Source organism: Narcine bancroftii, chromosome 6, assembly GCF_036971445.1.
Source record: "Narcine bancroftii isolate sNarBan1 chromosome 6, sNarBan1.hap1, whole genome shotgun sequence".
NCBI classification, from domain to species: Eukaryota; Metazoa; Chordata; class Chondrichthyes; order Torpediniformes; family Narcinidae; genus Narcine; species Narcine bancroftii.
Genome location: NC_091474.1, coordinates 126,918,000 through 126,931,499, shown reverse-complemented (window position 1 = coordinate 126,931,499; position 13,500 = coordinate 126,918,000). Strand labels below are relative to the sequence as shown.

Genomic DNA, 13,500 nt, shown 5'->3' with positions numbered 1-13,500 from the left:
AGGCAAGTGAAGAAATTTCTGGGACCTTGACAAAAAACTCACTAGCATATTCACTCGTGTCAGAAAAGGTCCTAAAGGAATTTAGAATGTTGTACCTTTATTCAAGAAGGGAGAAAAGTATAATCTGGGAAATAATGAGACTTTCATCAGTGGTAGGGAAACTAATAAAAAGGATATTTATGGATAGTATTTACGCACATTTGGAAAGTTGTAATTAGATTATGGGCAGTTAGCATAGCTTTGTGATGGGCAGGTCATGTCCTACCAATTTGATTGAGGAGACAAAGATGGTTGGTGAGGGTAGGGCAGTGGATGTTGTACATATGGATTTTAGAAAGGCAATTGACAAGGTCCCTTGTAGTTGGCAAATTAAGCCTGGAATGAGATGCCATGAGAAGTGGTGGAAGCATATACAATAGTATAATTGAAGAGACCTCAAGATGGAGAAAAAGATGGAAATATGGATTGAATGAAAGAGGTCTCAGTTCATCTGTCCTTGTCTCAGCATTTTTCATTATATCACTGCTGTCACCTTATCAGATGCCATCCTTTGTCTCAACATATCACTACTCCACACTATATTATCTTACACCCAGCATCTTTTTCCCTTGCCTCTCTCACCCATTGTCTGGCACCTGGCAATCAACTGCCTCTCCCTGTCATCCTTCACCCTACTGTGATTCACCAATCGCCACAGCCCTCAGTCCAACCTCTCCCTCTCTGTCCAGGATATTTACCAGGTATGTCTTCTCTACTGTCAATCTTGATGAAGGGTTCTGGCTCAAAATGTCAACACTTTTTCTGTCCCTGATTCTGCTTGTGTGTCTCCAGGTGTTCAAAATATCCTTTAGGAAAGTTGTTTATGATCCACTGGTTCAGAAATGGGTTCAGTTCTTCTAATGGCAAATCTCTGGATAGTATTTTTTGGGGCATAAAATAACAGTTCGGCATTCTTGGTCACATGAAAGTAAAGCTGGAGCCTGAGCCACAACCTTTATAAAGGAAAAATAATTGCATTTTCAAAAGATAAAATATCTAAAATCACAGATTTTGAAATGGTTTGCTCTTTACAAAACATGAATTTTGAAAGCCCACTATGACCTTCACATTAATTCGATGCACTGTTGACCTTAGTGATGCCGACTAACAGATCGTCAAGACTGTCAGATATATTGCTTAATTGACTTTTTAATGTTACAAAGTAGAATACTAAATTTAAAGGGAGTGCTGGAAACAAAGCACTGATACATGCTGAGCAAGATGCCAAACCGTAAAGATTTCTGAATAGTTGGATTGCAGATTAGCAGTTTTTACTGTGATTAGAACCATAGAATGCTACAGCACAGAAATAGGCCCTTTGGCCCTTCTAGTCTGTGCCAAACCATTTTTTCTTCCTCATCCTACTGACCAGTCAATAGCCCTCCATGTACCTGTCCAAATTCTTCTTAAATGTTAAAATTGAGTCTGCTTTAACCACCATGTACGTATGAGTTATGCTAAGAATTGGGCACGAGGCCTTTTGAAAGGCAATTTTTAGGTCTAATACTGTAAATGTAATCATTATTCTCTACTTGTAAAATTCTTTTACTTTTAAAAGTAGCAGTCTCATATATTCTTTCTTTTACGTGGTTCTTCCTTTTTGAATTACTTGTATCTTGCAAGTTAGTTCTGTCTCAACATGTTCACTTGGAGATGAATAATATGTTTAATTGTTACCAACTCAGCAGAAGAAATGGTTCTGTTTGTTTTTAACATTCTTGCTACTTTGTCTAAACCAGTTTGTCCTGAATTCCCTGTTGGATATATTCTTTTAACCAACTTATTAAGTTAAACAGGCAATGGATATATTTGATTGCCATATTGAAGAAATGTTAAAAAGAGATGGAGGGAAAAAGACAAATACAATTATTACAATATGGGGAAAATAAAGCAATCAGAATAAAATGGAGCAACAAAGTGGGAAATTTATAAGGAAATAATTTCTGTAGGAGAGCTTCAGAATCAGGATTTATTGTCATGAACCTGTGATGAAATCTGGTGTTTCACATCAGCATCACAGTACAAATGTATTAAAACCATCTTACAACATTATTATTAGAAAATAAAGTACTATTTAGTGCATTAGTTCGTACTGTTTAGTAAGGCTTTGGTTCATTGTTCAGGAATCTGATGGCAGCGGGGAAGAAGCTGTCCTTGTGCTGCTGAGTGCTCGTCTCTAGGCTCCTGTACCTTTTCTCCAATGGTAACAGAGTAAAGAGGGCATGGCTTGGGTGGTGGGGGTCTTTGAGGATAGAGGCTACTTTTTTAGATACCACCTCGTGTAGATATCCTGAATGGAGTGAAGACTGGTGCCTGTGATGTCACAGGCTGAGGTAACAACCCTCTGGAGTTTATTCTTGTCCTGAGAGTTTGTGCCTCCATATCAGGCAATGATGCAACCAGCCAGAATGCTCTCCACGGTTCACCTTTAGAAGTTTTCAAGAGTCTTCAGTGACATATCGAATCTCTTTAAGCACCTCACAAAGTATAGCCGCTGGCAGGCCTTCTTTGTGATTGCATCGACATGGAGGGAGGCCTCAGAACAGATCCTCTGAGATGTTGACACACAGGAATTTGAAGTTCTAAACCCTCTCCACTACTGAGCCCTCGATGAAGACTGAGTCGTGTTCTCCTGAAGGTTTTGCTGATGTTGAGCGTAAGGTTGTTCATTGAGCTGATCTATCTCCTTGTACGGTTCCTCATTGCCGTTTGTGATTCTACCAATAGCTATGGTGTCGTCAGCAAACTTGTAGTTTGCATTGGAATTGTGCCTGGCCATACAGTCCAGTTTGCATCAAAATATTCCACTTCAAAACTTTGCAATATTTCAATTATCCCAGCAATTTTCAAATTGTGTTTGAAAGCTACAAAATTGAGTTAAGAAATTAATTAATGTGTTTGTTATTAATTAATGTTAAACAGGGCACTATGAAACCTTGCTGTTTATTAATACTATAATGAGATCATTGTTCTCCACAGCTTAGCTGGATAAAATCTTGATGCAAGAAGGAAGGCTCAAATGAGAAATCTACTTGCTGTATTTAAAAACTGTATAGCAAGGAAAAATGTTCAAGATATATTCTGTATTTTTCAAAAGTTATATTTCCTGATGTTTAAAACATTGTTATTGTTCTTCTAGAATGCAATGAAAATGAGTCTTCTTGAGATCAGTGAAAATGTGAAGTTGGGCAGAGAATTTGCCTTGTTGGGGAATTATGACTCTGCATTAGTATACTATCAAGGTGTGATTGAACAGATTCAAAAATATTTATCCTCTGTCAGAGATCCTACATACAAGCAGAAATGGAATCAGGTAAAAAAAAGACGTTTTCATGTCTTTGTCACCATTGTTAGATTGCTGTGGTGTGTGTAACATTTCAAATTGTGCCATTTCATTGCATGTGTCCTATTTAAAAGGCAGTAGCTTTGAACCCCCAGTCTTGTATTGCTATTACAAGCATTAATCAGCAATTGGAATTGCTAGGACACATCTATGAAAATAAAGATTTATCAGTCAGAATAGCAGATCCACTGTGCTTATACGCAGGCTGCAGCCTCTTTACGTAATTGGTTCTTAAAGTGAACCACAGGGTTTATCTGAAACAAAATTGAAGTTACATTGGACGAAATCTCATTCTTAAATATGCATGTATTTCAAGGTCTATACACAATATTTGTACAAACGGAAAAAGTGACGTGACCATGTGCATTCAGGGATACTTGGCCAGATGCATAAGGAACACCATAGGGCACAAGAAACTGAGGATGCTGTAGTATTGAGCAAACAATGAGTAAAACATAAGATATAGAAGCAGATGTAGGCCATTTGGCCCATCAAGTCTGCTCCGCCATTCCATCATGAGCTGATCCATTCTCCCGGTCAGCACCACTCCCCTTCCTTCTCCCCATAGCCTTTGATACCCTGACGATTCAGTTACTTATCAATATCTGCCTTAAATATACCCAATGACTTGGCTTCCACAACTGCCACTGGTAGCAAATTCCAGAAAGTCACCACAAGTTCTGGAGAAGCAGGCAATGCTTCAGATTGCAGTTAATAGAAATCCATATCAGAACTGAGACAGGAAATCCTAATGATAAAAATAAGGGGGACATGCTTTCTCCTTATAAACTATAGTGTGGTATGAAATGTGGTAAAAACACAAAATTCTGCAGATATTGTGATTGTAGTAAAAATACAGAAATAGTGGAGGAACTCAGCAGGTCTCATAGTGTACATCAGGCTTTTCAGCTTGAGTCCTTCTTCAAGATATGAGTTTAAAAAGTCAGCAGGCACCTGAATTAAAAGGCTGGGGAGAAGGAAAGACCAACTAACAAAAGGTGATAATTGGTCATAGATACAAGGACAGGAGAAAGGTGAATTTTTAGTTTTAGATATACAGTTCAGTAACAGGCCTTTCTGACTCACAAGCTCATGCCACCCACCTACACCCATGTGACTAAATAACCCTGTATGTTATATGCAAATATTTTCAATCCTTTCATATTTACTATCTCTTACTGTCTTGCATATTGCATTTTTACAATTGTAGCTGATATTATCTTGCATACCTATTTGGCTGTAGCAAATAAGAATTTCTGTGCATCTGTATATTGCGTGCATAAATGGCAATAAGCTCTCATCTCATCCCGTGACATACTCGAGCTTTGAACTACTGGTCTTCACAAATGAGGATGATATTTTTATTATGATTTTGTAGCGTGCACGCTACCGTGAAGTGTGGAAAGAATGACGTGCACCCAAGAAGTCGAAGTTGAAGACTGATTTATTGCACTGGCAGCTCGGCTTATATTCTTTCCCCGCTGCTGACGGCAGGAGTAATGAGTGATGTCACAGCAGTGCTGGCCCTGGATTGTTCAGCGTTCCTGCCGTTGCTCGTTGTTTCCCACCGTGCAGGTGGTCACCTGGGATAAAGGTCATTGGCCCCTGCGGGTTCTGCATGGTCACCGCGTTGGTCGGCCATCTTGTTTACTGGGTCACGTCCTGGTTAGCGAGCCGCTACATTTTGTAAATATTACAGCTGATCTACTATTCACAATGCTCATGGACAAAACTATTTCCATTTTCTTGTTGAAGTAATATTGTGTATTAGACAGCCTTCAAAGAATAGAAATTAATTATTGCTTCAATAATTATAGTTATTTGATTTTCTTATCTTTTCTATGATTCTCCAGTTGTATATGTTGTAATTTTCTGCTTGGATGGTTGATGCTTTGAAAGGTTTTGATGAAAATTTTAGATAAATAGGTAACTAGAATGTGTACAAGCTTGCATGTATATGTATGTGTAGGCTATGTCTGTAGCTCAGTTGTTAACACTCTCTGATGTGAGTGACAAGTTCTGGGTTCAGGCCCCCTTTTTGAGCACAATAATTCAGACTGACACATTCAAAAAGTATATAGGAAATTCTGCACCTTGGGAGATTACCTTCAGATAAAAAGTTAAACTGAGGCCCTGTCTGCTTTCTCTCAGGTGGACATGGTGCTATTTTGAAGAAGAAATGGGGTGTTATCTGGCCAATATTATCCCTCAGTCAACATTACTGGAATATATTATCTGGTAATTATCACAGTACTGTTTATGGTAGCTTTACTGTATGCAAATTAAGACATTTTCTACACGATAATACTGACTATAGTTCAGAATTACTTCATTGACCATAGAGCACTTTGGCATGTTCGGAAAGGGACATAAAAGGTGTAGTTATAAATGCAAGATCAAATGGTATCCACCTATCTGGATAGGAATTTGGCTTCCTGGAAGAAAGCTAAGGATGATGATGAAAGATTTTGGGACTGGAGGTCTGTGACGTCCCAGTGGGTTTGATGCTGGGCCCATTGTTGTTTGTGATGTATTTCAGTGATTTAGATGATTAGCAAGTTTGCAGATGACACTAAAGAGAATGATATTTTAGATAGTGAAGACAATGCATCAGGATTGCATCAGGATCTTGATTGGCTTGGGAGGTGGGCAAAGGAATGATTGATGAAATTTACTACAGAGAAATAGGAGGTGCTGCAATTTTGGAGGACATACATTGGTAGGACCTACACAGTGAAAGGTAGTGATCTGTGGAGTGTTGTAAAGCAGAGGGATCCAGGAAGACAGGTACATAGTGCCTTGAAAGTGATATCACAAGTAGATAGGGTGGTCAAAAGAAGAAAAGGAATAAGCTTTATTTTTTGGAGCACAAGAGGATGAGGGGTGATCTCACAAAGGTACAAAGGATCATAAGCAGAATAGATTGGGGTGAATGCACTGTTTTTTGCCCAGAGTCGGGTAGTTGATAACCAGATAACTTAGGTTTAAGATGTGGGAAGAGAAATTTTACAGAAACCTGCAGAATAACTCTTTTTTAACACAGAGGGTGGTGAGTGTATGGAATGGGCTGCTGGAGGAGGTGGTTGAGGAAAGTACTCTTGAAATGTTTTTTTTAAATGGACGGAATCATGGTTGGGATAGGTTTAGAGGGATCTGGGCCAAATGCAGGCAGGTGGGACTGGTATGAAAGGGAAATTTTGGTCAGCGTGGGCAAGGTGGGCCAAAGGGCAATTTTCCATGCTGTATGACTATCCCAAATCCTGTGATTTGACATTGATGTCACATTTCTGTGTAATGGAGAATTGCAAACATAACTTTCCATACATCCTGTTGTTCAGAGTTATTGACCATAGAGAAAAAAAATACTAAGATGACCTTTGAGGCAATTTCTTTGTTGAGACTATGCTTGCTGAACATTTAAAAAATTTTCAATATGAGTTTTCAGTTACATGCCCTAGTAAATGCTGTCAATCATTATCAAAATGGAATCCTTTTCATTTTCAAAATAATTTAACTTGGCAAACACTGAAGGGCTTAAGCCCAAAGCGTTAGTTATGTATCTTTATCTTTGCTATTTAAAGTACACCATTGGACCTGCTGAATTTCTCCTGCATTGTGTTTTTACTTCATTTGCAGTGTCTGCAGCTTTCGTCTTTTACTCTCGACTCTTTACATCCTCTCTTCCATCTGGTCATCCAGCCACCTAACTTACCCCCTTTCTGTCTTTCTACCTCACACATCCATTGTTATCACAATCAAATTTTGGGCTACACCTGAAGATAAAGTTTTTAACATCTGCAAATTTTCAAAATGCTGTAATTGAAACAACAGAAGTCCTTAGAGATGTAGGAACTAAGACTTTCCAATCTTTCTATCCCTTACCAACATGCAGTAACAGCCTTTTTTGCCCATGAGCCTGTGCCACCCAATTAACCTACTCTAATGGTACACTTCGAAAGGTGGAAGGAAACAGGAGCCCTCGGGGGAAAACCTACGCAGACACAGGAAGAACGTACAAACTGCTTGCACATAGTGCAGGATTCGAACCCTGGTCCTGATCACTGGTGCTATAATAGCGCTGCGCTAACTGTTTCACTAATCATGCTGCCCTTAATCAGTGGCTTTTGAGGTTTCAACCATAAGAACCTCACAGCACAGAAATGGGCCTTTTGGCCCATCTAGTCCATGCTGAACTATTCTGCCTAATCCTATCGACCTGCCCTCCATCCATGTACTTGTATACAATACTTTTCATTGTTGAACTCAAACCTGCATCTACCACTTCCACTGGCAGTTCAATCCACACTCTCACCACCCTCTGAGTGCAGAGGTTTCCCTGAGTGTTCCCTTAAATATTTCACCCTTAACCCATGTCCTCTCATTCTTGCTACACCCAGCCTCAGTTTAAAAAAAATCGTCTTTGCATTTACCTTATCTATACCCATAATTTTGTATATTAAACCTCATCTCATTCTCCGATGTTCCAGGGAGTAAAGTCATAATCTATTCAACCTTTCCTTATAATTCAGCTGCTCAAGTTTCAGAAACATCCTTGTAAATTTTCTCTGCGCTCTTTTTTTCTGAATATTTTATTTAAAATTTAACAAACCACAAAAGAATTGACAATGAAAATTATATATCATTATAAAGATCCAAAATAACCCCCTCCCTTCCTCCCACCACACCCCAGAACCCAACCACTCCCTCCCAATAACCCCAAGAAAGAAAGAAAAATTAAGGAGATTTAAACAACCACAAATACAGTTAAATGCCATGGATCAGGGTAACACCACCACAACGAGCTACAAGAGATTCAGATTTTTAACCCATTTGGCCTAAACAAGGGCTCCATACTTTCTGAAAAAAAAATGTAAATTAGATGTTATTTTTTCCAATGGAATAAAAGATTTAATTTCCATATGCCATGTCTGCAATCCCAAATCAATCTCATTTTTACCAGTAATAGCTATACATTTTCTCGCAACAGCCATTGCTAATCTTAAAAACGCAATTTGATATATAGTCAATCTCAATTTTAAATTAAGCGTTTTAACATTGCCTAATAATAATGTTGGATCCATTGGTAATTGAACTTTTAAAAATTTCTCCAGAAATTCCTTAAGTCGTGTCCAAAATAATTTAACACTATCACATAACCAATTCTCTGCACTCCTTCAATCATATTGATATCTTTTCTGTGGTTAGATGTCCAAAACTGCACATAAAATTCCATGTTTGGCCTCACCAATGTTTCTTATACAATTTCAACATAACATTCCTCAATACTTTCATTTATGAAGGCCAATCTGCCATAAGCTGTCTACCTGACCCTTCCTGACCAATCTCCCATGTGGGATCTTGTAAAAATCCATGTAAACAATATCCACTGCCTTTCTTTCGTCAACTTTCATGGTAACTTCCTTGGAAAACTATACTACACACAAAGCTATATTAACTATCCCTAATCAGTCCCTGTAAATCCAAATGCATTAAAATCCCCATTATCCAGAATTCAAGCAACTGACAAAAAAAATCACAGAAAATACCTGGGTAAAAAATACGAACATTTAAAATTAGTGACTCCTGGCAGTTAATTCGCTAATCACACAACAAAGAATCTCAAGGAACTGACAAATCCACTTATCTGACATTTACCAATCCCCATAGGTGCCGGATACTGGATGTAGGAGCCAAAAGTGCTTTGTATAAATTCCCTTGGCACTCCAGTCAAGTATCAGATATCATGGTGAACATGCACATGTGACATTTCCAGCTACATTACCTGCTACAAGCAACGGTGAACAGAGCAACATATTCTCAGCCATGGAAAGGCAAAATGAAATCTCTGCATCATTAATCCAGCTGCAGTGTTTCTCTTCCATGCCCAAGAAAGAGATTCAGGTTTTTGATGGTGGCCCACTTCAGTACCAAGCGTTCATTAAATTCTTTCAACACCGCATGAAAGCAAGAACAAAAACCACAGAGATTGTCCCTATTTGGAACAGTACGCAAAAGGACAGCCAAGGGAACTTGTAAAGAGTTACCTACGTATGGCCTCGGACAGAGGATCAGGAGCATTTTGGCAACGAGCATAAAATTACTTCAGCTTATATGGAGAAGGCTCTTTCATGGTTGTCAATAAAACCAGATGACACAGAAGCTCTTCAGGCACACGCTCCCTTTCGAAGAGGATGTTGTAATGCCATGGAAGAAATCAACTACATGCATGAGCTTGACATGCCTGCTAATATTCTTATCATCATAAGGAAGTTTCCCTACTGGCTGAGGGATATATGGAGAACTGTGGTCTTTGATTTCTGGGAAAAACACAATCAAAGAGCTACCTTTAAGGAAATGGTGTATTTCCTTGAAAGGCAAGTGGAGATTGCAACAGATCCAGTATTTGGAGATGTCAAAGACACTCCCAAGAGTGAGCAACGATGAAAGGAGGTCCAAGTCACAGCCCTATCCAAGAGTAAAAGGAAGTGTCTTTGCCACCACGGTGACAGTTGCAGATAAGGAAAATGATAAAAGAACTAAGGAAAAGGAGAGTTTACCTGCTGTGAAGAACTGTTTGTTCTGTGGAGGTGGACATGCTTTGGAGATGTGTCCACAGTTGGAAAATAGGGCACCTAGTGAGAAAATTGCTTTCCTAAAGGAAAATTGAGTATATTTTGGGTGTCGGTGTAAAGGACACGTCAGCAAAACCTACAGGAAGTGACTCGGTTGCAACATGTGCGGTTTAAAGCCTCCCAGATGCTGCAAATCCACCAAGGAAAGAAGGAAAAGGAAAAGGAGCAGGAAGAAATACTGGAAGCAGCTGAAAACAGGGCTGTAGCCTCGGTTTAGACAAGTGGTCGTCCTGGGGCCGGTGAGGATAACTCTCAATAGTCCTGTACAAGTCAAGGCCAGGAAGGGGAATGCAACAGTGCCTACTTATGCATTTCCTGACCCAGGGAGCACTGCATCATTTTGCACAGTAAGGCTAATGAATAAGCTTAATCTTCAGGGAAGAAGGTCAAGGATTCCATTGAGAACTACAGATCAAGGGAAGGTTGTTGAAACCATTGTTTCAGTCTTAGAGGTCACTGGACTTGAATGCACCGATTTTTGTGATCTCCCAGGCATATGCACTCAGAAGACCATGCCTGTGCATAAAGGAAACATCTGATCAATATTCATATTCCTGAAATTGGCTCTGAGATAGAGTTGCTGATTGGTTCAGATGGACCCAAGGCTCTGGAATTACTAGATGTAATACTGAGTGTGGGAGATGGACCTTCCGCTGTCAAAACCGTGCTTGGTTGGACATTTAATGGACCATAATGCTCAGGAGCAATCGGCGACAGGATATCAGTTGTGAAACTTGATGAGCCGTGGGAACAACAGTTCAGAACTGACTTTCCTGAGTGCCTCAGTGACGACCAAGAATCTTCAAGAGAAGACAAACGGTTCTTGGATTTAGTCTCAAAATCTACCAATAAGTCAATGGCTGTTATTGCATTGGATTACCTTTAAAGGAAAGAGAAATATGCAAGACGGACAATAGAAGCGTTACTGAACAATGTACTCTGAACCTAAGGAGAAGATTCAAGAGGGATTCCTCCTTTCATTCAGACTACATCAACTTCATGCCTGACATGGTATCCAAAGGTTATACAGAGGAAGTACTAGTTGGTATCTTGAAACATTGTGATGGCAAAAAAAAATAGTATATACCACACCATTGGGTTTTGAATCCACGAAATAAAAAACTTCCAGTGGTGTTTGACTGTGAAGCAATATTTCGGGGAGTTTCGCTAAATTCTCAGCTCTTACAGGGGCCAGACCTGACCAGTACATTGATAGATTCCGTAAAGAATCTGTTATTATCACTGCAGATGCTAAAGCAATGTTCTACCAGGTGAAAGTACCGAATGAAGACCGTGACTTGTTACTGTTCCTCTGGTGGCCTGATGGAGACTACAGTCAGAACATAGTGGAATACAGAATCACAGTGCATCTATTTGGAGCAAATTCATCTGCAAGTTGTACATACTTTTCCCTTGGGTGTGCTGAGGACAATGTGAAACAGTTTAGCCCTCAAGCTGTAAGCACCATCATGAACAACTTCTATATGGATGACTGCCTCACTTCAGCAGCGTCAGATTTGTTTCAAGGGAGGTTTTCTACTTACCAAGTAGATAACTAACAGTTGTCACATGTTGGCTGCCATACCTGAAACAGAGAGAGAGCAAGAGAAATGAAGAATCTGGACTTGGACCATGACAACCTTCCTGTGGAGAGGTTGTTAGGTGTACTCAGTCTGACGTTTTTAAGTTCAAAATCCTCTTTGACTCCTAACAAGAAGGGGGATTCTTTCAACAGTCAATTTGATATATGATCCCTTAGGAATATTAGCACCAGTAGTCCTGACTGCCAAGAAGATCCTGCAAGATTTGTGTTGGAAAAGGATTGTTAGGATGCTATGATACCAGACTTCATTGCACAGGAATGGAAGTGTTGGATTCAGGATCTTCATAATCTGGAAGATTTAAAGGTAAAAAGATATTTCAAACCCACAATCTTTGGAATGGTGACATTTTCTCAACTGTAGCATTTTGCTGATCCGTGTGAGGACGGTTACTGAAGAACCATGGTCAAGCATATTGTGGGTTTGTGAGGGGAAAAGCAAGAGTGGCTCCATTAAAGCCAGCCACTATCCCTCAAATAGAGTTGACTACTGCCACCATGGCGAGCAGAATGGTCAAGGTGTGGAGAAAAGAGCTGCAGGTGGAACTAGCAGACTCCATGCTTTGGACTGATGGCACCTCTGTGCTTAAATATATCAACAATAAGTAAGGTTCCAAACTTTTTTGGCCATCAGAGTTGCTGAAATTGACACAGCCTCACATGCACTACAGTGGACATATGTTAACACAGTTAACAATCCAGCAGACATGGCTTCTCGAGGTTTGAAAGTCAGTCTTTTCTGAAGAAAGAAATAAGGTGTCCAGGCCTCAGTTGTCCTTTGGCCTCAGGAAGAGTGGCCTCAAAATCATGATGGATTGGAAGAAATCTCACCAAAGACCCATAAAACCCTAATGTATGTCTTGTACCTTTGTTGTGAGTGTCTTGAATGTTATATGTAATTGTGGTAAGTGTTAAATGTTGAGGGTGGGGAGGGAGCGGGACGAAAAGAGCTTGAACTCTGCAGAAAACTTTGTATAAAACTGATGATTGTAAAATGTAGTCAATGCTGATACTGTTACTATTGACACTGATAATGTTGATAACTCTTTGAGTTTGTTTGGAAAATTATAAATAAAATATAAAAAAAACTCACCAAACTACTCTGAAATCAGGGGCATTACTGTAAATTCTGCTTGGATAACGTCTGAAGAAGTGGATCCAGTAACCCGCTTAATCCATTACTTCTCATCCTGGACTTGTTTAAAAAGGGCAGTAGCATGGATGCTCAGACTTAAAGGACTGCTTCTGTATCACAGCAGAAAGAGAAAACAAGGAAGTGGTGTTCTTGCCCAGCTTCATCCAGATAACATCCATCAGAGAGATCTGCCACAAAAGGGGACAGGAAATCTTGAGACTCAGGAAAGCAATGGTCTCACAGTTGAAGAACTGGCTAATGCTGAAATGGAGATCATCTGCTTTTGCCAGAAGAAGAAATTTGCAGCTGAAATCTAAAGTCTGAGAAAGGGAATGAATGTTAAGGGGACAATCTACATTTGCAAATTCAACCTCATTCTGGAAAATGATGTATTAAGTGTTGGTGGGTGACTTAGCAGAGCAGCAACGCTAGAAGAGATTAAACATGCTTTCATTAGCAATCAATGCAGGCAACTAAAATCCAACCCCCGTGAAACTCACGTGCATGTGTCAACCATCCGTAGTGAATAGAGCAGGTGCACTGGCAGCGACAGAACGTGCGCAGCCCTCGGACCCTGGAACGCTGCCAATGCCAGCAGCTAAACCATCAACTACAAACAATGCGCATTTGGCTCCTATACCAGGGATTTTACTGTATTTATATTCGATCTCTTAGAATATCTTCCAGTAAGTTACCCACAACTGATGTCAAGTTCACTGTCCTATAATTTTCCAGATTTGTCTTGGAGCCT

General features: G+C 39.7%; 1 protein-coding gene across 5 annotated transcripts in view; it reads left to right on the top strand.

The window, feature by feature from the left end:
* Positions 1–13,500, top strand: part of LOC138736458 (katanin p60 ATPase-containing subunit A1-like) — a 79,854-nt gene that overhangs the window by 11,442 nt on the left and 54,912 nt on the right. For 3 of the 5 annotated variants that reach the window (XM_069886018.1, XM_069886019.1, XM_069886017.1), the window contains one exon: positions 3,179–3,352. The exons of 1 other annotated variant lie outside the window; for it this stretch is intronic. In XM_069886018.1, coding sequence (XP_069742119.1) covers positions 3,185–3,352 — 168 coding nt within the window. In that variant the 5' untranslated portion in view covers positions 3,179–3,184. Of the gene's footprint in view, positions 1–3,178; positions 3,353–5,538; positions 5,621–13,500 lie in introns of those variants that run through there. One more of the 5 variants, XM_069886020.1, reaches the window with a different exon arrangement.